The sequence below is a fragment of the Alligator mississippiensis genome, chromosome 3 (assembly GCF_030867095.1).
Source record: "Alligator mississippiensis isolate rAllMis1 chromosome 3, rAllMis1, whole genome shotgun sequence".
Taxonomy (NCBI): Eukaryota; Metazoa; Chordata; order Crocodylia; family Alligatoridae; genus Alligator; species Alligator mississippiensis.
The window spans coordinates 240,381,811-240,404,805 of record NC_081826.1 but is presented as its reverse complement, the minus strand read 5'-3'; the positions used below and the strand labels follow the sequence as shown (position 1 = coordinate 240,404,805).

Below are 22,995 nucleotides of genomic sequence, written 5' to 3'. Positions count from 1 at the left end.
ACTGCTGGGGACAGTACTATCCGATGGAGGAGTAATCTACTCTGCTGAAATGCATGTGTAGATGTGGCAGGGGCTGGTTGGGGCATGAGGGTGTTAACATGCGGGGCTGCCCACCACTTAGCCCCACACTTCAGCCCTCTTGTGTCCCAGCCAGCTCCTCTACCACCCAATGCCACCACCCAGAGCCCAGAGCTGACCCCCAGGTCCCCCTGCCAGCCAAGAACTGCTCCACCCTAGCTCAAACTACTGCATTCCCAGGCACATGTGCAGATGCTGTGGTTCAGAGCAGCTGACTCTAGCCCAACCTGTGCTGAAGTTTATGGCATCACCTTAATAGCATGTGTAAATGCACCCAGTATGTCGCAAAAGTAGATGCATAGATTTTTCAGATTTGAGCACAGTGGAATGGAACCCATTTAGACCTTAAGATGTGAAAGAGAATTTGGCCCAAACACTACACAACTGACTTGTTTAAACAAGTTGATATTAGGTACCACAATTTACTGACATATGTTTATTCTCAGTATGAAGTAAGCTGAAAATGTTAGTTATGAAAGTTATTCAAACTGTACGATTCAGCACTGTAAGATATATGATCAAGTTTTCTACCAATAGTTTTGAGCCTGTCTTGTCAGGGTTGGTAAGGACTGCATATCTTCTGCCCAAATTTTTTGTTCTCTTTGCTGAAATATGTTCTTTATTATCAGCAAAGGTATCATAGCAATTGAGTCAAACTCCTCCCTGGTGTAATTCTCTTATTCATAGATTCATAGATGCTAGGGTCAGAAGGGACCTCAATAGATCATCGAGTCCGACCCCCTGCATAGGCAGAAAAGAGTGCTGGGTTTAGATGACCCCAGCTAGATGCCTATCTAACCTCCTCTTGAAGAGACCCAGGGTAGGGGAGAGCACCACCTCCCTTGGAAGCCCATTCCAGACTTTGGCCACTCTAACTGTGAAGAAGTTCTTCCTAATGTCCAGTCTAAATCTGCTGTCTGCTAGCTTATGGCCATTATTTCTTGTAACCCCCAGGGGTGCCTTGGTGAGTAAAGCCTCACTGATTCCCTTCTGTGCCCCCATGATGAACTTATAGGCAGCCACAAGGTCGCCTCTCAACCTTCTCTTGTGGAGGCTGAAGAGGTCCAGGTGCCCTAGTCTCTCCTCATAGGGCTTGGCCTGCAAGCCCTTAACCATATGTGTGGCCGTTCTCTGGACCCTCTCCAGGTTATCTGCATCCCTCTTGAAGTGCGGTGCCCAAAATTGCATGCAGTACTCCAACTGCGGTCTGACCAGCGCCCGATAGAGGGGAAGTATCACCTCCTTGGTTCTGTTCGTCGTGCATCTGCTGATGCACGATAAAGTGCCATTAGCTTTTCTGATGACTTTGTCACACTGACGACTCATGTTCATCTTGGAGTCCACTAGGACTCCAAGATCCCTTTCCACTTCCGTGCCTCCAAGCAGGTCATTTCCTAGGCAGTAGGTATGCTGGACATTTTTCCTCCCTAGGTGCAGCACTTTGCATTTCTCCTTGTTGAATTGCATTCTGTTGTTTTCTGCCCATATGTCCAACCTGTCCAGGTCTGCTTGTAGTTGTTCCCTGCCCTCCAGTGTGTCCACCTCTCCCCACAGTTTTGTGTCATCCGCAAACTTGGACAGAGTACACTTCACTCCCTCGTCCAAGTCACTGATGAAGACATTGAAGAGTTTTCTAAACAGATTAGTGAAGGAAGTCTTGAGAAATTTTTCAGATTTAGTTTCTGAAGACAGGCTTCTGCTCAGCTAGCCAATGGGAACTGGGAAGGTCTCTCACGGGGGTTACCTATTTTTTTGTCATAATTGTTATCTCCTGCAGCATATTATTAAACAGTTTCCCTCCAATAACTGACAGGAACCTCCATAATTATAGAATTTACCAAATACTTCAGTTGAAAATGGAGGCACTTTCATGTCAAAGGGTTTATAGCTAATGGGTGCCACCATAATTAGAGTGGTGGTAACTCTTCAGTGAAAGCAGTCCCTTTTCCACTTTAAATATATCAGTGAATTCACTCCCTTGGTTTGATACGAGATCTTTGACATCATCTCAAGATTTAGAAAATGTTCTTGTTAGAAGGAATTTGATCATTGAGCTCCCTGAATGGGCTCTTAATGTGCCACCCAGTTTTCCTTTTCATATCCATTGGATTTTCAGAAAGAAAGATGTGTTTTGCTACTTTCCCCCCCTTGTTTCTTTGGGACATGAATGTCTTGTGCCTCCTGAGGCTGGGGGGGCATGGCAACCACCTGCAGGCAGCAGCAGTGGGGGTCATGGTGGCGAGCAGGGACTGCCCACAGGCGGTTGCGCTGATGTTGGCGGTGAGTGCAGGTTGAGCAGGGACTGCCTGCAGGCGGCCACAGCAGTGTTGGTGGTGGGCAGGGGTGGCGAATGCTGACCAGCAGTCGGCTACCACCTGCAAACACTGCTGGCAGTGGCAGCAGCGATCGGTGACTGCCCACAGATGCCACCGGCGGTGTTGACAGTGAGATGGGGCATGGTGAGCAGCAACCGCCTGCAGGCGCCACTGGCAGTGGCCAGTCTCAGGGGGTGCACCGCCAATCTCAATGGGTGCACATGCACCCCCTACGCATTGCCAATGCGTTGGAAGATTGGTTGGAAAAACTTCTAGTAACCAGATTTTTATGTTTAGATTTTTAGGACTTAAACATGGTGGATAGGATCACATTTAAGCCCTAATATATGGAACAGAAGTTGGCCCAAACGGTGAAGACTGACTTGTTTAATGAGTTGAACTTTATCAAGTTTTAGTATCATCATCTTTCAAATTAGCAGTCAAGAGTGCTCTTTATTTTTAGTCTCCTGTTCTGATAACACATGTACATACAATTTTCACTAAAATAATGTCTTGCCTGTATTAACATGACTTCAAAAGATAAATAGCTGCCAATCTAGACTTGCTTCTTTTCTAAAGAGACACATTTCTGATTTAGATATGATGACTGACTTTCTATTTTAGGGCTTAATCATAACAAAGAAACCTATTCCTGGAAAGCTATCCAGAACTCAATTTCACCCAGGAAAAAGATAGGATCTGCTTTTTTATTCTGTGATTCAGAAAAATTATAAAAACACCTTAAGATTAGTTAATAAAGCCCATCAGTGAATTCTTGTTCTTGTCTGGGAATGTAGGGTGGACAAAAATCAGCCCCAAGGGGGCAGTTGGACACACCTTGGCATAGGAGAATCTCTGGATGAAAAAGCCCAGGTAACTGACTGTATCCTACATATTTTTGGGGCCCATGCTGGGGAAAATAATGCACTTAAACCACTGTGTTTTAATTAATTCTATCCAGTGTAATGTAATGATCCTATGGTTACTTATCAGCATAATTCAGAGCAGCCCTTAGATTCTTCTAAAAGGTACTACTGTGATTGGCTTGGCCCCAGGGCTGCTCCTGAGCATCGGAGAAGTCTAAAATGACTAAGAGTCATATTTGCTTCATGTTTTATGTAGCTGTGTGCTGAATCCAAATAGTTTGTATTGATCCCCTTTTCCATCAGTTAACTGATCTAGCTTGACTCCACTAGAGTATAAAGTACCACCTATCAACAAACATAACCTTTAGCAAATACAGTCTAACCCAAGACTGTCAAACTGTCCATCTAAATCATCCAAATTCATATTTTTTATAATTAAGTTATTGTGTACAAAAATATTAAAGGGTCTTTGCTAGTTTACCAGGAATTTGCAGTAATCTTCTGAAGAGGAAAGGCAAATCAAAACTGAAAACCAAGGTCTGTACTGAACACAGATGGGGGTGGGGGTGGGGGAGAGGAGTATGCAGCACAGAAATAAATTTAAGGTGCTTTATAATAACTGCCAAGCAGTATATTGTTTCAATTTTAATGATTACTAAGTCAGCATATTGGTCACAAATGTACCCATGTGCTACTAGCCTCATTTTTAAGTAAAGTATATTGCACTAGTAGTAAGTCCTTCACCCCTACTACCTTAATATACATATAAACTCTTGTTAGAACATTTTGACATGTAAAAACCTTTTAAGTTTCTTGACTGTATTTATGGTAGTCTAAATTTTGTCTACACAATTAAGACCTGAGCAGAGTGCTGCAATATTGAGGCACTCCTGTTTCCAATTCCCAACCTGGTTCATTTAGAATTAGCTTGGGTATCTCTACATACCACTGCTGTGTGCTATACAGACAAAGCCATATAATAACTAGCAAATTGCCCATCAAGAATGATGGCGGGGACAGAGGGAAAGGAGGGGAGGGCGAGGCCAGCACTGTGCTGCCACTGCCTTCAAGGAGCAGGGCTGGGGGAGAGGGGCAGTGGTGCTAGCCTCACCTCCCCGTTCCATCCCCTCTGTCATGGCAGCGCTTCACCTTCCCACTCCGCCCTAGCCATCTCCTCTGACCCCTTCCACCACCACTCCATGCTGCTGCCGCCTCCAAGGAGCTCACCTCACCCCACCACTCCATCTCCTTCATCCCTGCCATCATAGTGGTGCTCTGTCCCTAGAGTCATTCTTGACGGACAATTCGCTCCGCACGCAGCACTGGCCATGCCCCACCTGGAGCCATGCCCCCCAAGAGCATTATAAACACACAGACACATGGACAGATGGACTAAGCCCTTTATATATATAGAATAATGATAACAATAATTATAATACTAGTACTAACAATGTTGTGTTGCTGTTGTTATAACAACTCTATTAGCTTGTGAAAGTGTTAAACTTAGTCATAACTTCCCAGAATAACTGGTCCTTCATATTAAACTGTGTCTTTTAATATTGTGGAACCTGTCTCATTTAAAGTCTCCTGCTGAGCAGAATTAGTGAATCAACTACTTAGATGTATGAATTTATTTTTTAGGATTCTAAGGTTAAGAAATGTTTATAAAGTAGTTCTTAATGCTTATGGTGTTACTTTCAACTTAATAATATAATGTTTCATAATAAAACTAGTTAATTTAACACTGAGATGGCATTATTAAGTGTTCAGAAACAAATCATGCCAGTGGTAAGGATGAATGGGCACTTTTAATTGTAATCCAGTCATTTAAGACATCTCAAGTAATATAATTTTTTCAAGACCTTTACATACATCTGCAAAAGGGACTTTATTCTTTGTACGTTTTAGATGGCCTGCATGAGAATATAGTTTCTGGGAGGTCTACAGAAGTTCCAAAGCTGGAAAAGACTCTAGGCTTGCAGAGTTAGTCATATATGCTTTAAAAAATCTGCTTCTTCTATGGAGATCCCTATGAGAGCAGTGGCTAGGATAAGCCTCCTTACTATGTCTGCAGTAGTCCTCTATCAGCCATTTAATTCTTGTACTGGGACTGATGGCACAGGTTTCCTGCTCCCCTTTAAAAAAATTATAGTCCAACCTCAGCATCTTCAAACTGTGTAAAATATCTGAGGAAAAGCTCTTCATCGTTCAAAGGTTTTTCAAAAGTTCTTAAGAAGAATAAGAATAAGACCATACTGAAGAAAATTACAATCACATTTACACTAGGAAGCACACTGACAGTTCAGTTTGTTGGATTAAAATAAGCTTAAAACTTTAAATAAATTCATTTTAAATTAATGTAACTTATTAGGTTCATCCTGATTCACAAGCAATTTTGGATAAAGAGGACAGATACATAATCCTCTCTCTTTCTCCCCCTCCACAAAAATCTCTTTTTTTTAAAAGAGGAGGGGAAAAAAATTCTTATTTTATTCCAGACACTTTTAAAAATTAATTATCTTCTTTACTGTCAATACAATAAATTATATAGGGTCAGAACTAAGGATCTCTGGCACAATGCCTGAATTAAGCTTATTTTCACGGTCTACATTTACTCTAAGACTAAGTACAGACAGTCAAAAAGCCCAAGTTGGAATTGATCCAATCTTTGCAGGTTTCTAAGCTGCATCGATTGGACCAACAACAAACAGCCCACATTCAGGCTTCAGTTGGCCAAGGCAGGCAGAAGCCTGCACTGGCAAGGCCAGAAAGTGGGGGACTCTCAAGCATGCCTCCCAGGTTGGCAACCACTGTCAAGCCCAGCTGAGCAGGGGCCATCTCTGATTGGCTGCTTGGCACATACCCCCAACCCCCTGGTGTCAGCTGCAGGGAGGGGGAAAGAAGCCCCCTGTCCTGGTGCCAGTTTCCCCAAGTCAGGGTCTGCCCACATGGGGGTAGCCCCATGCCACAGGGGATTTCCCCGTCCCAGCCTGGGCTCCACCCAGGCAGGGTCCAGCCAGCTGTGGGGGCTCTTGTGCCAAGGGTGATCAGCCCTACCCCCGGCCAGTCTCCGACCCACACGGGGAGGGAGGGAGGGAGGAAGGAGTCCCTCATCCCACTGCTGATCCGCTTTCTGGTGTGAGCACAGCGGGCAGTAGCAAGGGAGGGGAAAGAACAAGGCAGCTCCCCCCTCTGTTGAGTTGGGGTCCTGACAGCACAGCAGACAGGAACAGGAGAAATGAACACAGGGGCTTCTGCTGGCCAGACCCTGGCTTGGCAGAGGGGGAAGCCGCTATGCTCTTCCCTTCCCTCTCCTGTTGCTTCTGCCTGCTCTGCTGTGTGGACCACGGCTTTGCAGCAGGGGAAGCTGTTTTTCCTTTCCCCCTCTCCCACTGCTCTGCTGCCTGGACCCTGGCCTGGCAGAGGGAAAATCCACCATGTTCTTTCTTCCTGGTCCTGCCTGCAGTGCTAGCCAGGGCAGGGCTCAGCAGAAGGGGAAGCCCCTGTGTTCATTTCCCCCCACACTCCCTTCCCGCTGCTCCTGCCTGTGTGCTGGATGGACCCTGGCTTAGCAGAGGGAGAAGTTGCCTTGTTCTTCCCTAGTCCTGCTTACTGTGCTGGCTTGATCCTAGCTTGGCAGAGGGGGGAGCTGCCATATTCATTCCCTCTCCCAAACTCCTGCCTGCTGTACTGCTTAGACAGCTCGGCAGAGGGGCTGTGCAGTCTGGCTGGGGCCAACTAGGAGGTAGGCCAGAGCAGAAAGCATGAGCCAAGATCCAGCCCACTTCCCTGCAAGGCAGGGTTAGTGGGGATACATGTAGCATGTTGGGATGCCGGAGGACAGTGACGTGAGTTGAGTCAGAAGGGAGTCTGGTAGTGTAGTTTGATAGACTGGTCTAACCAAAATTGATTAAATCTGATACTACATGCATTTAGGTCTATGCTAAACCAATTTCTGCCATTTTGCAACAAGTCTATGTGCACTGAACTTCCGTTCTGGTAACAGGTTTAGACCTATTTCTGATCACTTACACTGGTCTAAGTGTAATGTCTGTACTTAGCCTAAGGCTTTTCACTTTTATTTTTTTTACTATGAGCTTTTCCATTAGTTTGGCGGGAAGACAAATATCTGATTTTATAGCTAGCATTAATATCTGTTAATATCATTAGCCAGAGGTGCTCAACCTCTAGCCCACAGGCCAGATCCAGCAGCAGAGCTGTGTCATCTGGCCTGTGGAGCTCCTCAAGGGTCCAGAAATTTGACAGCGGGGGAGCAGTGGCAGGTGGGGAGTGGTGGCAGTGCACTCACCTGCTGCCAAACATCCAAATGCATTGGGAGCCCTGCAGGCCAGAAAAAATGGTCCTGCTCCAGCATGCAAGGCTGCTCCATAAGCAGATCTGCACACAGAATCAGGAGTATGCAGCCATGTGTGGGTGCACTGTGTATCTGGGGGTGGGCCGGCCTGTGGCTGAGTCTGGGCACCTGGGGCTGAGCCAGTACGTGGTCAGATCCATGGACCAACCCCATACATCAACCTTGCATGGGATCTGATGTGAGAACCAACTCCGCACCACCCATCCATCCTGCAGGGTTATAAAGCTGGGCACCACTGCCCTTAGCTGATTTAACAAAACAGCAATACAATATTCTACCTATTACCCTCTTAGTCACAAATAATAATAGTTACAAATGGCATTAGCCTGTTAAAAATGAAGAACACAAACAGCATTAACTAATGACTACTTAATGCATGAGTTGAGCTACTTGGGTATTTTTGATCAAAAGATTAATGCAGAGCTGACCAACTTCTGTGTGACCGGTAGCTGCACACCTCACAGCTGCTATCCCCCATGTGGGTCCCTCCCACACACGTGCTCCCCTTCCTCATAGGCTGTGTGGACTCCCCAGGCTACAATGGGCCATGTTGCCTTGCCCCTAGGGGTGGCAACGGAAAGCAGAAACTGGGGGAGGGAGGGAGAGCCTAGAGACCTTGACAATACTAATGGAAGCGGCAGCTGGCTGAGAGTTAGACTGCCAGTAGTTTGGGCAAAACTGTAGTTTGGGCAAAAAAGTAGTTCAGGTAAAACTGAAATTCTCCAGATGAAATATTCTTTTAGGAAAATCAAGATGAGATATTTCCTTTCCTATTACATTGACTCAAATTAAAACATTTTTAATTGTCAAATGGAATTAAAGTGTTTAATGTCAGGTCAGTTTGACAATAGTCTGTGTACACCTGAGTTGCTGGGTACCTTATGCTCCCATTCTCCTTTGTAGACTGGACTTTTCTAAACTGTACTTCCTGTGACACACTGAAGTTTCTTCTCTGCCTGAACCACTAGTCCATATCAAACCAAGTTCAAATGAAATGGTTTCAAGTTTCCAAATATAAATCTTTCACTTTTCATTTTTGTTAAAACTTTTCAGTGACACTTTTTTTTTTCAATCTTGGTCAAAAACAAAATGTTGAAATATCACAATTTCTCACAGCCCAGAAATTCCACTTTTCCACCTAAGTGTGAGTGAAAAACTGGTATTCAGAAGAGGGATATATTAGTTGTGCCAGCATCTTAAGTAAATATGCACCTTGGAAACTCATTCAAATTCCCAGAAGAAACCTCTCAATTTATCCTAGCCCTGGAAGAATCCAAACTATCAGATAATAAACTTTTAAGAAAAGAAAAACTATCCCATATAAATACCATAAATTGCTGTGGTTCCATTATAATTTTTGGATCTGGATTCCAGCCTTTATATGTGGGGCTAATATAAGCCACCCTCATGGCTACCTAGCAAAACCTTCCCACTACCTACATAAAAACCCACTTGAGGTCACACTCAGGGACAGTTCAGCTTGCCCCTGGAATTTCCGCTGACCACCTGGGTCCAAAACTGAGTCTTCTTCCTACCCTTTACTTCCCTGTTGCCAAGAACTCACCCATGTACTGCAGGCTGCAAATACAGGAAAAGTGGCAGTAGACATCCCACAACTTCCTTTACCTGACTTCTGGCTTTTTTTTTTTGCAGCCTGTCTCTACTATGTGTAATTAAAGCCAACCACAGTAGGAGAGACGTTATGGACAGGTTTATTTCTAGAAAGTCTTAATTCAGTCTCTGTTCTTTTCATACATCCACTACAAAGCAACATAGATAGTAAGGGATGGCCTGGGCTAGTTGAGGGTCACTATTAGTGTACATCCTAAATTCTGCTGTAGACATACCTTAGTCTTATGGTAGAGCTTATTGGTTCAGATCCATATCCTCTGTTTTCTCAATGGCATATAACAGCATAGCTGGCCCAAATCAATCACTGTCTGATGAATTTTATGCTATCCATGCTCTTTGCTGCCTGGCAGTTCCCTAAATTTAAAGCAACTTATAACTACAATCAATTAAAGTTGCATACACACATTCAAATCATCCAGGACAAGTCTCTCAGGTTTGCCCCTCTCTCCCGACCCACTGTGCACCACCCCCAGGCTCCAGTCCCCCATTGTGTGGGGCGGGGGCAGGGGAGGCATGGGGGGGGGCCCAAGCAGTTCCTTGCAGGCTGGAACTCTGCTAGCCTGCAAGGGAAAACCACTGTTTCCCATGCTTTTTTCCTTTAAAGGAGAATCCATTTTTAAAGTTTGTTGATCCATTTTTAACATTTGTTCATGACCCTTTCATAGATTCTTATGACCCACTTTTGGGTTGCCATCCACGGGGTGAGAAATGCTGCTCTAACCTTCCCTTCCCCTGTGGTGTGTTCCAGCCCAGCTGCACCTGAGCAGGGTGTATGCTGCAGTGTGATTCAAGCAGGGAACAAGCCAGGAGCACAACATGCCCCCTAAGTGCTTCAGTGCTGGGCTTTTTGAGCCTGAAGCACTCAGGAAGTGTGTTCTGCTCCCTGCTTGGCTGGGACAGAGGCCTGCTTGTCCCTCCCCTGTGGGAGGACAAGGGAGAAGCAGCAAAACACACTGGCTGCCTGTACAGAAGTTCTATCTCCATAAAGATATTTTCTGAGGAACCACAACACTTGAGTTGTTCCCAGGTTTGTTCCACCTCTCCCCCCCCCCCCCCCCCCAGGGTGGCTACTTTTACTTGGAGATAAAAATTATGAACTTCTGTACACTTGTGGTTTCTCCTGAGAGATCAAGGACTCTCATTAGGCCAAGTGGACATCTGTCCAAGCCCAATATCAGCAATCAGGTTATGTTAACCTACGCTATGGAGTGTTTCTGTACAAGCTGCCTCAGGACCAACGGACTACAAAGATGAAAGTTGTGCTATCTCTGAACCCTTGTGTAAGTGTGCCTCATGTATAGTCAAGGATCAAGTGTACAGAAGTTCATAATTTTTATCCCAGAGTAAAAGTGGCTACTCTGGGGAAAGAAAAAAACTTGGGAACAGCCTGAGTGACATGGTTCCTCAACTTTTTCTTACTTATTTATTTTAAGCGTAACCATAGTTTAACAAGGGGTGAACATATGTCAGTTACTTGCTTAATAATTTAGAACACAACACAAAAAACTACAAAGGCCAAATAGCAGCACCTTGTGCTATTATCGCCACAAAACTTCATTCACAATACCATGTCAGAAATGAGAAAATCACTTCTCTGATTCTTTGGTATGGACCTTTTTCCAAGCAGCCAGTTTGTCATAACTCCATGGAATAAACTGAATTTTATGTCATTGTGTTTACTGCTGTTTATAGACAAGAGTTAAATTGAAGATTATGGTTTAGTCAACTAATCATTAGCTGTGCCTGATTTATGTTGATTATTACTGCTATTAACTTCCCTTCATAAATGTAAAGTTAGCAGATAAGAATGAAACTATTTTTTCTTTGACCCTTTATATTGTGATATATAAGTCAAAATGGAGACACTAATAAAGAAAGAGCGGTTGTGTAAAAAGAGGTTTCCTAAAGTTTGTAGAAATAATAAAAATGAGCTCAGATGCAACCCACCTTTGGAGGTGCACAGATATTCCTTCAGACCTTAGAAAACACAAAGGAGAAAATAAGATGCTTTCAGCAAATAAGCAAGAAAGTGAGAATCAGGCAGATTTGCATCTCTCTTCCATGCAAGTCTCATGTCATCTCCTACTAATTAGAAATAAACCCTGAAGCATAATATTTTTATACCTCCAAGAACCACTTAATTTATCAATAACACTTACAATCATGTGGCAATCCACTTCTATCTAATTATGCACTGCATGAAAAAGGATTCATTTTTATCAGTTCTGAATTTGCCACCTTAGCATTTCATGTACCCTGTTTTTATACTGCAACAGACAGAGAACTGAAGCTCCCAATACACTTTCTCTGTATTATTCATTAGTTTCTGTGTTTTTATCATGTCTTTGCTTAGTTGTTTCCTTTCTAAGGTACTATACACATCTTTTCAAATTTCTCTTCATGTTCCTAATCATTCTAGTCACTCCTCTTCGAGCTCTCTCCAATTCTATAATATCCTTGTTGAAAAAGGTGACCATAATTGCATACACTATTTCAGATTAGGGCAACCACTGATTTATGCAGTGGCATTATATTATCTGTATTATTCTCCATCCTGTTCTTTATGCAACCGAAGGTTTTGTTTGTCTTTGTGGCTGCAACTATACTTCAAGAAATATTATGTCTTCCTTTTATTTCTAATTTGATACTATTAATTTAGAGACCAATAAAGTGTTTAAGTTGTTTAAATATTTCCCTCCCTTATTTAGCATCAGGGCCATCCCAGGGGGGAGGAGGGAGGGGCAAATTGGGGCAACTGCCCCAGGCTCCGTGGAGCTGGGCCGGCTTCGCGTCTGGCCACTCGCTACCCCAGATCGCCACCACATCCAGACCCCACACAGGCTGATTTGCCCCAGGCCCTGCACCCTGCTACAGTTGTCTCTGTTTAGCATTTACCAATGTTGTCTTTCTCTGCCACTGAACTTCCCTGAGCTTAGTGAGGTCCTTTTGAAGATCCTCACTCTCTTTTTTGAACTTGACTAACCAAACAAAATAAAAACTACAAAACCCCAGAGCATAAAACATAGAACAAACCTACAAAACATAAAACCTCAAAATATTTAAGAAGTTATTTCAAATACATTATAAACCATAAACTAATAGCAGATTTATTTGAAAAATCATAAAATACATATGTAATTCAAAGTGCTGTAAATCTGGTGAATATGCATTAGCTTTTTTCATAGGTAAAGGGCAGTATACTACCTACTATAAATGCAAATTTCAATGCAACCTTAACTTTAAACCCATGTGCAAGTGCACGTGCACTTATATAAAAGGTAGTGTGATACATTACCATCTTCCACATCATAGCAGGCCTCACCATGATGTCGTCCTAAGAACCAAGAAACAGAATCACGACCATTGTCTGTACGGACCATTGTCCAGAATCTTTAGGATGTCTGACCAAATTGTAAATTACAAATGAAATAACAACCTAATCCTGAAACTTCATTCAGCTGAGATAAATAATGTGATCTGTCTTTAGAAATCAGAATGTATTCTCAAAAGCAACAGGCACTGGCACCCAGCCTTTTAATCAGCTGTACAGTAGCTTTAGACATCTTTAAAAACTTTAATTAAAAATAATGAATGGGCATATAGTATGAACAGACAGCAAATATCTGACAAGGTAGAAGGCAAGATATAATCCTGTAATATTCCTCACTGGACTAGAATGAACAAAACTGCAGAGCCTGATTCAAACCAGTGTTTCTTTAAGAGTTGGAACACATAATTGTTAAGCAAACAGTAAAAGTTTGATTTGAGAACAGAACATGCAATAGTAATCTTCTATAACTATTCTACTACATTGTGCACATTAGCTTTAACTAATTAAATAATCCAAAATCAAAGTAAACATATAATGGTACAAAAAGCAAGAAACCTGCTCCCTCATTACCACTACAAAGATGATTTTAATTGTGAATTTATTTGCAGCTCATGTCAATACATATAAATCTTTCTTAGTTTTAAAAGGTAGTAAGTGATACATTAGGAAGAAAAAACTGTTTACAATATTTTCTTTTCAATCCTCTCATACTGTTACATTCTGACAGCTCCATAAACTGAATGCCTTTTTTTCTGTATACTAACTCTGAGCCTGTGATTTCATATGTCCATAATACAACTAGGAATTAACAAAACAAATTATAAGCATTTCCTGTCTAAGTAAATTCTAGATACACAATGAGATATGCAGTGCAAGCTAAATAGGAGAGTATTTGCAATTTAAAATATAATTCATCATAATGAAAATGTAAAGCAGTAGTTCTGTTTTATTTGGTATGGCAGGTTAGGAATCCCTGTGAAGCTACAGTGAAGCAAAGAGTAGATTAATAATTTAATTTGGTTCAGAACTGTGCAAGTGGGGCACTGCAAGCTTTTATTCTGTAACCAGCTGCTGACCCTAATGTGGATCAGCCAATTAGACATCTCTATTTAATTGTTGGGTGACCCATCTAAAACTCACTAGGAATTTTTATTATAAACAATCCTCAACAGCCTAAAAGAATCCTAGTTATCCCCCTGGTGGAGGTAGTTGGTTTGATAGAAGCACACAAAGGAGTTCAGCAAACGAAAATATTGCAAGATCATTTTAGGCTGTGTTCTCTAAAAGAACATCTTAATATAATGAGCCTTTTTTCGATCTCCCTTGGCGGAGCATCAGCCCTCTCAGATAACCCCACACAAAGCAAATACCATTCGTCTGAAGTTACATTTGCTCCTTGTTATCACAACTTATGCCACTTAATTCATTATTCAACGAATTCACTTTCTTGTTTATTAGATGCAAGGTAGCCGCTCATCCCTAAAGGCCATGTATGCAAAAGACTGCTTGTAATCCTGTCACTTCAAACCTCTCTAGGCTTTTACATTGCTTCAGGAATTAGGAAGAAAGAAGCAAACAATTTAGATTTATTCATGCTGATATTAAATCTGTATATGATAAAGGAAATGAGTGAACTGTTACATAGCTAACTTAAAATCTGTTGATACAGATCAGTGGAATATCTATATCCATGTATTTGTGAAAGCACATTTATTTCTGTACTGTAGCAAACACACTGGACTATATCTTATATCTTTAAAAGGCCTGATGAAAACTACTTGTTTTTCAAACTTATTGCTTCCATTAAAAAGTATCTCAGAGCCCTTCTCCTCAAGTGCATTTGATAGATTCAGTGAAACTCTAGCAGCAGAATAATCTGCTCAAGTGCTGAACACTTATACTGAACAAATTTAAAATGTGAAATCTATGGCATTAGATTCTTAATTCTTCAATAGTTTTAAAAGCTTTTGTCATACGTTGGATTTAAAAACTTACTGCTACTCATTTGTAGAACTCATTTAACATGCATATTCTGTACCATTTTTGATCTTTACTAACAGAATCGATTAAACATACTGAACAGCATAAAACAATGTTAAGTATCTCAACTCTTTACACTCTGCAGTAACAGTCATAGAGATGTTTCAATTTTCTTCTGTAACCGTATGCTGTTAGAATCATTAAAATGCAAATGAATTACTGAATTAAACTCACTTGCAATACACCCTTAGCACAATTAATATTGTATAAAATTATCTGCATAATTCTGCACAGTAAGTTGGCATAAAACAGAGCAAAAAGCTACAAATTGGAAACTGTGTAAAAATGGTAAACACTGTAGTGTAGTCTTCTACATATAGAAATATAATTGGTTTACTGTTAGTGCTTTACTTGACTGCAAACAGATTTCTAAATGTCATGCTTTACCTATTAAAATGCTAAATAAACTCCGCTTATTTTTTTTTGATGGTAGTATATACAACTCTGGGATGTGGCACTGTACTGCATTATTCACAAGTTAGTAACAATTATTCTCTTGTTATTAACTTAAATAATAAATTAATAATCAGCAACTCAGCATTATTTCATCAACAAAAACAACAAAGAGCATTTAAAAAATGAAAAAGGGCAATTATGCAAAATAATGATAGATTGAAAACTTCCAGAAAAAGAGAGAATTTTGAAGACTGCCATTTTATACCTACAGATGTTACTAATTAACATAGTCACAAAAAAACTATTTAAAACTGTTTTGATGGTGATTTAAAGGAATTTGTTGCTTTAGAAACATTTTGTGCATCATAGTAATTGTGTCATTATTACATAGCATATCCATTATGAATATTGTGATGCCTGAATTGATTCACCTGCATAATTAACCTCTTTGCGGTAGCTACATACAGGTAGCAAATTATTATCTGCTACTTGGTTTACAATAGAGCAACTAGGAAAGCCTGTTGAATTAAATAAAATACAAAAATATTTTTCTGCCACTCAGATAGTGGTATAATCAATCACGTTGTTCAAGACTTTAGAAAGGCTGAATTCAGAATTTTGAAAATTAGGAAGAAACTAATAGTGAATATTAATAAAATACAACTTTTTCTATTGGTACCAGATATTCACAACTTTATTCTTGCTGTACAATGCTTGAATTTTTGCACATGGGAGATTTTAAAAGTCACCCAGTGATTTTTATAGTGCAACTGTATGCTAGATAAAGATATTTAAGCTGTCAGTATAAACTGCTTCTGTTTTCATTTTGCATTTAATTTCAATGCCAGACTCGAGGCATTAATTTTTCATCACCTGCAATGCTATGAATAAAAGATTAAAAAAAGAACTGAGAAGAAATTCTAACACATGTGGCGCATGCAGCACATTGTGCAGACACAGTGTGCATAACTAGATGTTTAATTTCCATCATTTTTTCCTACGTCAGGAACATTATTATTTGGGTTCATACATCATGCAGCTAATTTCCAGTATTTCAACTCTGCAGAATTTGAGTTTACCTAGTTTTGGACAAATAATCCATTCAACCCTCTTGAAATCTGGAGCAGACACACTTACCGGTAAATCCACATAATATTTTGTTAGCATAAAATAGAGGATGTCTGTTGCCATTGTACTATTTTATTAAAATGTTTCGACAACATATATTCTTGCTTTATTTCATGAACTAGCAAATGAATTAGTCTTCTCCTAAGTTCAAAGAACTAAGAATTACTAAAAATTTCCAATCTAATTTCAATTCCTCATTAAAGCTCACTTCATGTTTTAAGCCGAAGGATGTGATCAATCCCAAGAGGTGAAGTTATGAGCTCATTCTTAAGGCATTTTTTATTTAGCACTTAAGAGTGTTTTCAGTAGCACTATGCATCTTTATTTTTACTTTATTAACACTCAGAGGGCCACAGATGAAATTCCCTTTATCTCTCTGCAACAGTCTCTGCTGCAGCAGGAAATGTGCTGTGGAATACACCTATTTCAGCAGTAATGGCTAGCCTTTTATTTCTCAGCAAATACTTGAGATTCATAGTTTGACTTTCAGAAAGCAGTAAACTCCCAGTACGCATCGGAAAATTCACTCTAGTCAAAGATAATAATATTTATATATTGATTTTTGTTATTTTTGCATAATGTTCAAAAATAAATTTGTATCTTTATAATGCACTAGTCCACATATCTGGATTTTGTTCATGTAACCAAACAGCACTGTACAATATGATATTTTTATATAACAATATTTTTCTCAAAAACTATGGAAAATTTCAATAATTGGTAATGCTTTAGCATCAAGTAATATGGATAAATATGAACCCAATAGTATGACATTATGAGAAATCCAGCCTTGGCACAATGAGGGGTAAGAGCTTGTTAGCCATTAGCAAGATGCACTTGCTAATGGATCTTGGCTGTGTTAATGTGATGTATGGTTCAAAGGATTGGCAATTGGATAGAGAACATTTTACCACTAGGTCACTGACTGAATCACCAGTTACTAGACTAGTTAAAGTGACCATTAGAGAAATTTTCAGCGGACTGTGTATAATGAGTTATTGGATTTGCACCATTTTCTAAAGTACAGGTGTGAATTGATATTAACCAGGACCCTTGCTGACAACAACAGCAGGTGCAAAAAAGGATAAAATGGGTATGAATTTTAAAATACCCCCACCCACTCCAGAGTGACTCTTCTAGGGTAGAGTTGAATCATATTGGTGGGGCTATGTTGGGAAGTTTGCATAGGTGCTGTCCTTGTACTTTTTCTACAACCATAGAAGTATAATGCGTTGTCCATGTCAACCTAACATTCGTCAGAAGCAATGACTTGGTTTATTCTTAAACAGACTGCTAGGTCTATGGTAATGAGGTTAATATGACTCCTGGTAATGCATTTCATACTTTTCGGGCTCAATCCTGTAAGGTGCTCATTATGCCTAGTCTAACAAAAAAAAGCTTAACTGTGCTTAACTTCAATAAGACGTTCAAGTATGTTTCTGGCTGGGACCAGAAAGTTCAGCACTTGCAGAATTGAACCCTCTACACATTCAATATATTACAGGCCTAATATCAACCTTATCCCACCAACCAATTGGTAATGTGTGTAAACTGAGAGGGCAGTATATGGTGTCTAGCATAGGACTCTAGCTTTGGAAAGACCCATACAGCATGCCTTCCTTGAGTTAACTTTTGAGTGCTACAAGATGTAGAATTATGGTATAATCCATAAAAATATTTTTTATGATTCTACAGAGGACTACTAGGAAGCAGGCCATGGTAACTATAGTATGAGGTTATATATATATACAAAAACCAGCATATAAAGCCATGACAATTTATTTTCAAAACCTATTCCCTAAGAAGTGTAGAATTCAAGGAATTATATTCAAGTAAGTGAAAGCCAGTGTCAACGAATGGGAAAATGCATATGGGATAGTACAAGAAGAGTATATTCTGTTCTTTATCCAATATTTTAAATCAATACCAGCTTTAAAATGCACTGAAAAGTACAAGGGCAGTATATTTTTTCAACATCACTGCCTTGGGGTAAAATAACTTCAGCATGATCTTCTAGATCATGGTCTCTATCATGAATCCATAAAAAAAATCATGGGATGGGAGACTGGGAAATTATTGGTGGAAGAGTGTAAAAAGTGTATTATATTTTTAGTAAATAAAACTGAGCCCATTAGGCTCAAGCCACCTTCTGTTTCTGATAATTTTTGCATTAACTTATTATTTTTCCAAAATGAGAGCATGGTGTAATTTCTACAGCTATATCTATATATGCCATTAAGGTGCTGTTTCGTATGCATTCAGCCACTTACGAACTGAACTCATGGCCAACAGAGTTGTTGAATATCTATTCTCTTTTGGCGTTTAGAATGTGAACTCTGCAGGCATCACCCACTCACAAAACAGAGGTAATAACCTACTGATGAATTTCCAGTAGATGTTGTACACAACTGACCTTTTTTTGCCAAGAACACTGAAACAGTAATAGCAACCTAGTTACATGACCAACTTCAAACAATGTTTTAGAAGTTTGTCAGTGGCCAACTTTCCCTCAGCATTTAGTCAGATTTTCTTGGTGTCACTAATGTTTTTTATACCTGTATTAATAGATTCTGTTCCAATGGACAGATATAGTGATCGGAAGCCACTGCACAGAATAGAAAGTATCCAGGTTCACCAGTTGGAGAACAGTATGAACTTACAGCAAAAGCTTTGTTATCCAGCACCCATGGAGAATGTGGGGTGCTGGATAACAAAATATGCCAGTTAACTGAGAGGCCCAAACAGGCGTCTTTGCCTGTTCAGGCCGCCACTTCTTCTGCCATATCTGGAGCGCTGCTGCGCCCCACCAATGCATCACTGCCCCTCCTGCGGCCCCGAGGGACAGGGAGGTGAGCCCCGCACAGGCTGCTATGCCCCGGGCCATGGGGGCTTGGTAGCGCAAGCTGTTTTGCCCCAGGCAGTGGGGGCTCGGCAAAACAGGAAGTGTCATGGTGGGCACTTCTGATTTCACTTTTACCTTACAAGCCGCCATGCTGGTTAATAGAGCATGCCGGCTTGTAAGGTGCCGGATAACACAGCTTTTACTGTACTACTATTTCAAGTGGATTCTGTTTATTTCATGGAAGGGACAATGTGGTCCAATGGAGGTGTGGTCATTCTTCCTACAAGTGGTATAGACCCCAACAGTCTGTTATTTGACCTGTGATGCTCTGTGCTCTTCCATTAGATGTTACTTTTTCCAGACATGTGAAGAATGATTATAAAATTTCACCTTCTATTGTTACACTAATGATACCAAAGGTTATTTTTACCATCTAATTTTACTCCAGGGAAGTAATTTCCAGGTTCATTAGGTTCCTAAGTTACATTCAGTCTTGGATATCTGAATATTTTCTAAATTTAAAATAATAAGAGGAACTTTTGGCCCTATCTTGTGAATGGCAATTCATATTTTGCAATTCCTTTTAATTCCTTAATTTTAAATAAATTGAAACAATTAATAGTCAAATATTTTGTACATCTTGCCCAGATCACTAATTCATTATTCAGAAGCCTTCACTTTAAATACTTTACCTGGCATTATCCATGCATTAAATTCCATCATATAAATATTGCAGCAAGAGAAAAAAACCATGCATGACCTACACATGGTATTATGCAGCTGATATTTTTACAGTGCTTTTAGTTACAATGAGAAAAATCTGAATCTTAATTATGGAACTGTGGCCTTGCCCACGTATAGTACATCAGAAAGCTTCATATGCTTGTATACACACATTTGTGTGCTACCTGTAAAGATACTATATTCCATAAAGTTCTTAGGCTAAACAGAATCCTTTCAGGAGTTAGATTATTTTCTCATTATACATTAAGAATCAGGAACTCCTTGGCTGAAGTGATCAGCAATACTTTAAAAAGTTGTTCTTAAAAACAGTCTAAACACGTATGCATTTAGTTCCCATTAATTTTCAGTGGTTTTCATTTAACACTCGCTTAAACTTTGAAGCCTTTTAGTTTTGAGTATTTAGCATTTCTACAAACAACAACAACAACAATTTTATTTACAAAGTTCTCCCCCCCCCGCCCCGCACAAAACAGGTTCATAATTATATTATACCACTGTATGTGATAATGGATTACACTGTAATATATAATTACCACTAATTTATTTAAATGAACAATACTAAATTGCAACATAAAGTGTAAGGAAGTTGATAAAATGATTTTTCTGTATTACATGTCTGCTTGCCTACCTACAACTCAAAGATTTTCTTTCTTTCATAATACACTATAATATGGTTACAAGTGCATTGAAATTCATCTTGTTAGAATGGTAGTAATATATCCCACCAGGACTACTGTTCCTAGTAGCAATTTAAAATAATTATTGTGAGACTTGATGCTAGACATCAGGTTTGCAATAGAATTACAATGAGGGAAGTGTATTAGAGACAAAACATTGCTGGAAGAAAACTTCATAATGGCGCAATTTGGAACTAAGCCTCAATTTTACAGTAATAGATTCTCTTTATGATGGCACAAAGGAGTAAATGCACTTAGCAAATTTAAATCTATTATTAGTCACACTTTGTGGATTGCAGTGCAGAAAGGAGAAAAGAAATTAGCTTTTTAAGTATGTTTCTTATATAAAACAGGTTCTACTAAGAAGAACATTATACAAAAATCTCCTTGTTACACTTCTGAAATACAGTAAGTCTTCATAACTGCACTGAGTTAGGTTCAAAATCTTTCTAAAATAGTTTTGGATGTCTTCATTTTCAAATTTGAAGTTTCTCAAGTCAGTGTACTCTACATCATCAAAACACTTTTGATTCTAGAAACACAAGAAAGATGGTTAATTTGGTACTCGTCCATACTGCTTACTGTAATCAGTCTCCTTGAATGGTGAAATGTATGTAGTTCATTTTAGTAACATACTATATTTAATTATACTACAATTACAGGGAAGAGAAGTCTGCATATTTAAGCCTGTGGTCTGGTTCATAAATCTAGAAGAAGTTAGGAATTTTCAATAACCTCTTTTTTAAAGGAAAACAATAGCAAGGATCCTATCGTGAATTTTAGCAACATGTCATGTGCGTCTGGAAAATGATAAAAGCTTTCCTTGTGAAGGTTCAGAAGAAAATATGTTTTAATGTACACACCATTTTTATTTTTAACTACGAAAAGAACACATTTGGTTGCACCTCTTAGTTGTGAACTACATTATTAAATAAAAACGGATGTGCAAATATAGTGACTGGCTTGGCTCCTTTAATGTAACTGAATCTCTTAACTAATTACAAGTCTGTCCAAAGACACTTCATTTACCAGACTCTTAATGTAATACAGATATTCATTCAGATAGACGCATTAGAAGGGAGTGGCCATTTAAATGGCCATGTTAAACAAAAGTAAAATTAATTGGTTCCCTTAAATTCATATACAGAAAAATAATTGAATTATCTTTACTTCTGGTTTTTTTACTTGGTCATTTAAATGGCCAAGGTTTTTTAAAGTTACTTTTAAGTAGGCAGCCTATATGGGAGTCTTCAAACTAGGTCCGTTTCATCCATTTTGCAAATACACTGATTACTGCACTGTAAACTTCCTTGAATTAGGCTTGAAGAAGCTAGGTCATATACCAGAAGCAATTGAGTCATAGCAATACAAAGTTTCTTTGCTGCTTCTCAGCAAGGAAAAAAATCAAGCCGAAAATGTTGGGCTGTGGCCAAATTGTTTCTGGTACCTGAGCCAGCTCATTTAAAGCTGAGCATCTTTGCAGACTGTAGTGTTGATTTATCCTGAGAAAGACACTCAGCCACATCTTCTGGAGAAGATGAAACAGATGAGATAAAGAGCCAATTATCAATGGCTCACTGAAACACTTCAACTCACACAAGGATGCCATATGCAAATTATTTAAGAAGATAATTAGGTGTGTGGAATCCAATGTGAGATATCTTGGAGATTTAAAAACAGGGTGCGTCTACAAGTGCCTATTCATGCACAGAAATAAGCTCTGGAGCTTATCACTCCGGACTTTATTGCTGCTGGACATGTGTCTACATGTGTGTCCGGAGCACAGCACATTGAATCAGGTCAGAGCAGCACCAGCTGTCAGGAGGCCCAGGAGGCTCACTGTGCTGAGGAGGGGCTGGCTGGGGCATGAGGGTGCTTCAGTGAGGAGCTAGCCAGCAGGCAGCCCCTACACTGAAGCACCCTCGTGCCTCAGCCATCTGGGTCAGTGTCTACAATTGCGCTACTGCACATAAAAAAATTCCGCAGTAGCGTAGTACTTGTATTTACAAGTGGATGTATTTACTTGTATTTACTACCATGATGTGGAGTTCATTCATTTTCTATGTCCCAATTGGGGTGCATGTGTAGACACTGACAGTCAACTGCATAGTAAATGTCTCATGTAGACGTTCCCACAGTTACTTAAAATGATCGTCTAAAGGAGCAAAAGATCATATCAACTGAGCTCTGTCTTCTCCCGCCTACAATTAGGAAAGTGATAAAATAATTTCAGCATACTATTTGATATTTACTCATCAACAATAGACCAATAATCAACACCAGTAGAGTCATCTCTAGTGTTACCAGTTCTCACAATCATACCCATCATATTGTGATATTTAGTGGTATTCTTAAAGCCCCAACTGCCTGAGGAGAGACTGCAGGAGAAACTTTGTATTGAATTAAAAATTCCGACAGCTGCAGAAAAATGCATGAAAACATGATCCAAGTACACTCTAAAGGCTGAGAAACCACAAGATAAAGAAAAAGAAATGCTTTTTAAATTTTATGATTTTTAACTTATTTTCCTAATTTCAGGGGCTCTTGACAATCTCTTGAAGGGCTTGTCAA

The 22,995-nt window shown here is 39.8% G+C and overlaps 1 protein-coding gene across 10 annotated transcripts in view; it reads right to left on the bottom strand.

Moving 5' to 3' along the window:
- Nucleotides 1–22,995, bottom strand: part of KIAA0825 (KIAA0825 ortholog) — a 426,905-nt gene that overhangs the window by 70,498 nt on the left and 333,412 nt on the right. The window contains exons 20-21 of one of the 10 annotated variants that reach the window (XR_009461086.1): nucleotides 12,562–12,600; nucleotides 11,214–11,243 (exon numbers count right to left, since the gene is read on the bottom strand). The exons of 8 other annotated variants lie outside the window; for them this stretch is intronic. Coding sequence is in view for 1 of the 2 variants with exons in the window: in XM_059725026.1 (XP_059581009.1) it covers nucleotides 12,585–12,600 (16 nt within the window). In the remaining variant the exon portion in view is untranslated. The remainder of the gene's footprint in view (nucleotides 1–11,213; nucleotides 11,244–12,561; nucleotides 12,601–22,995) is intronic. One more of the 10 variants, XM_059725026.1, reaches the window with a different exon arrangement.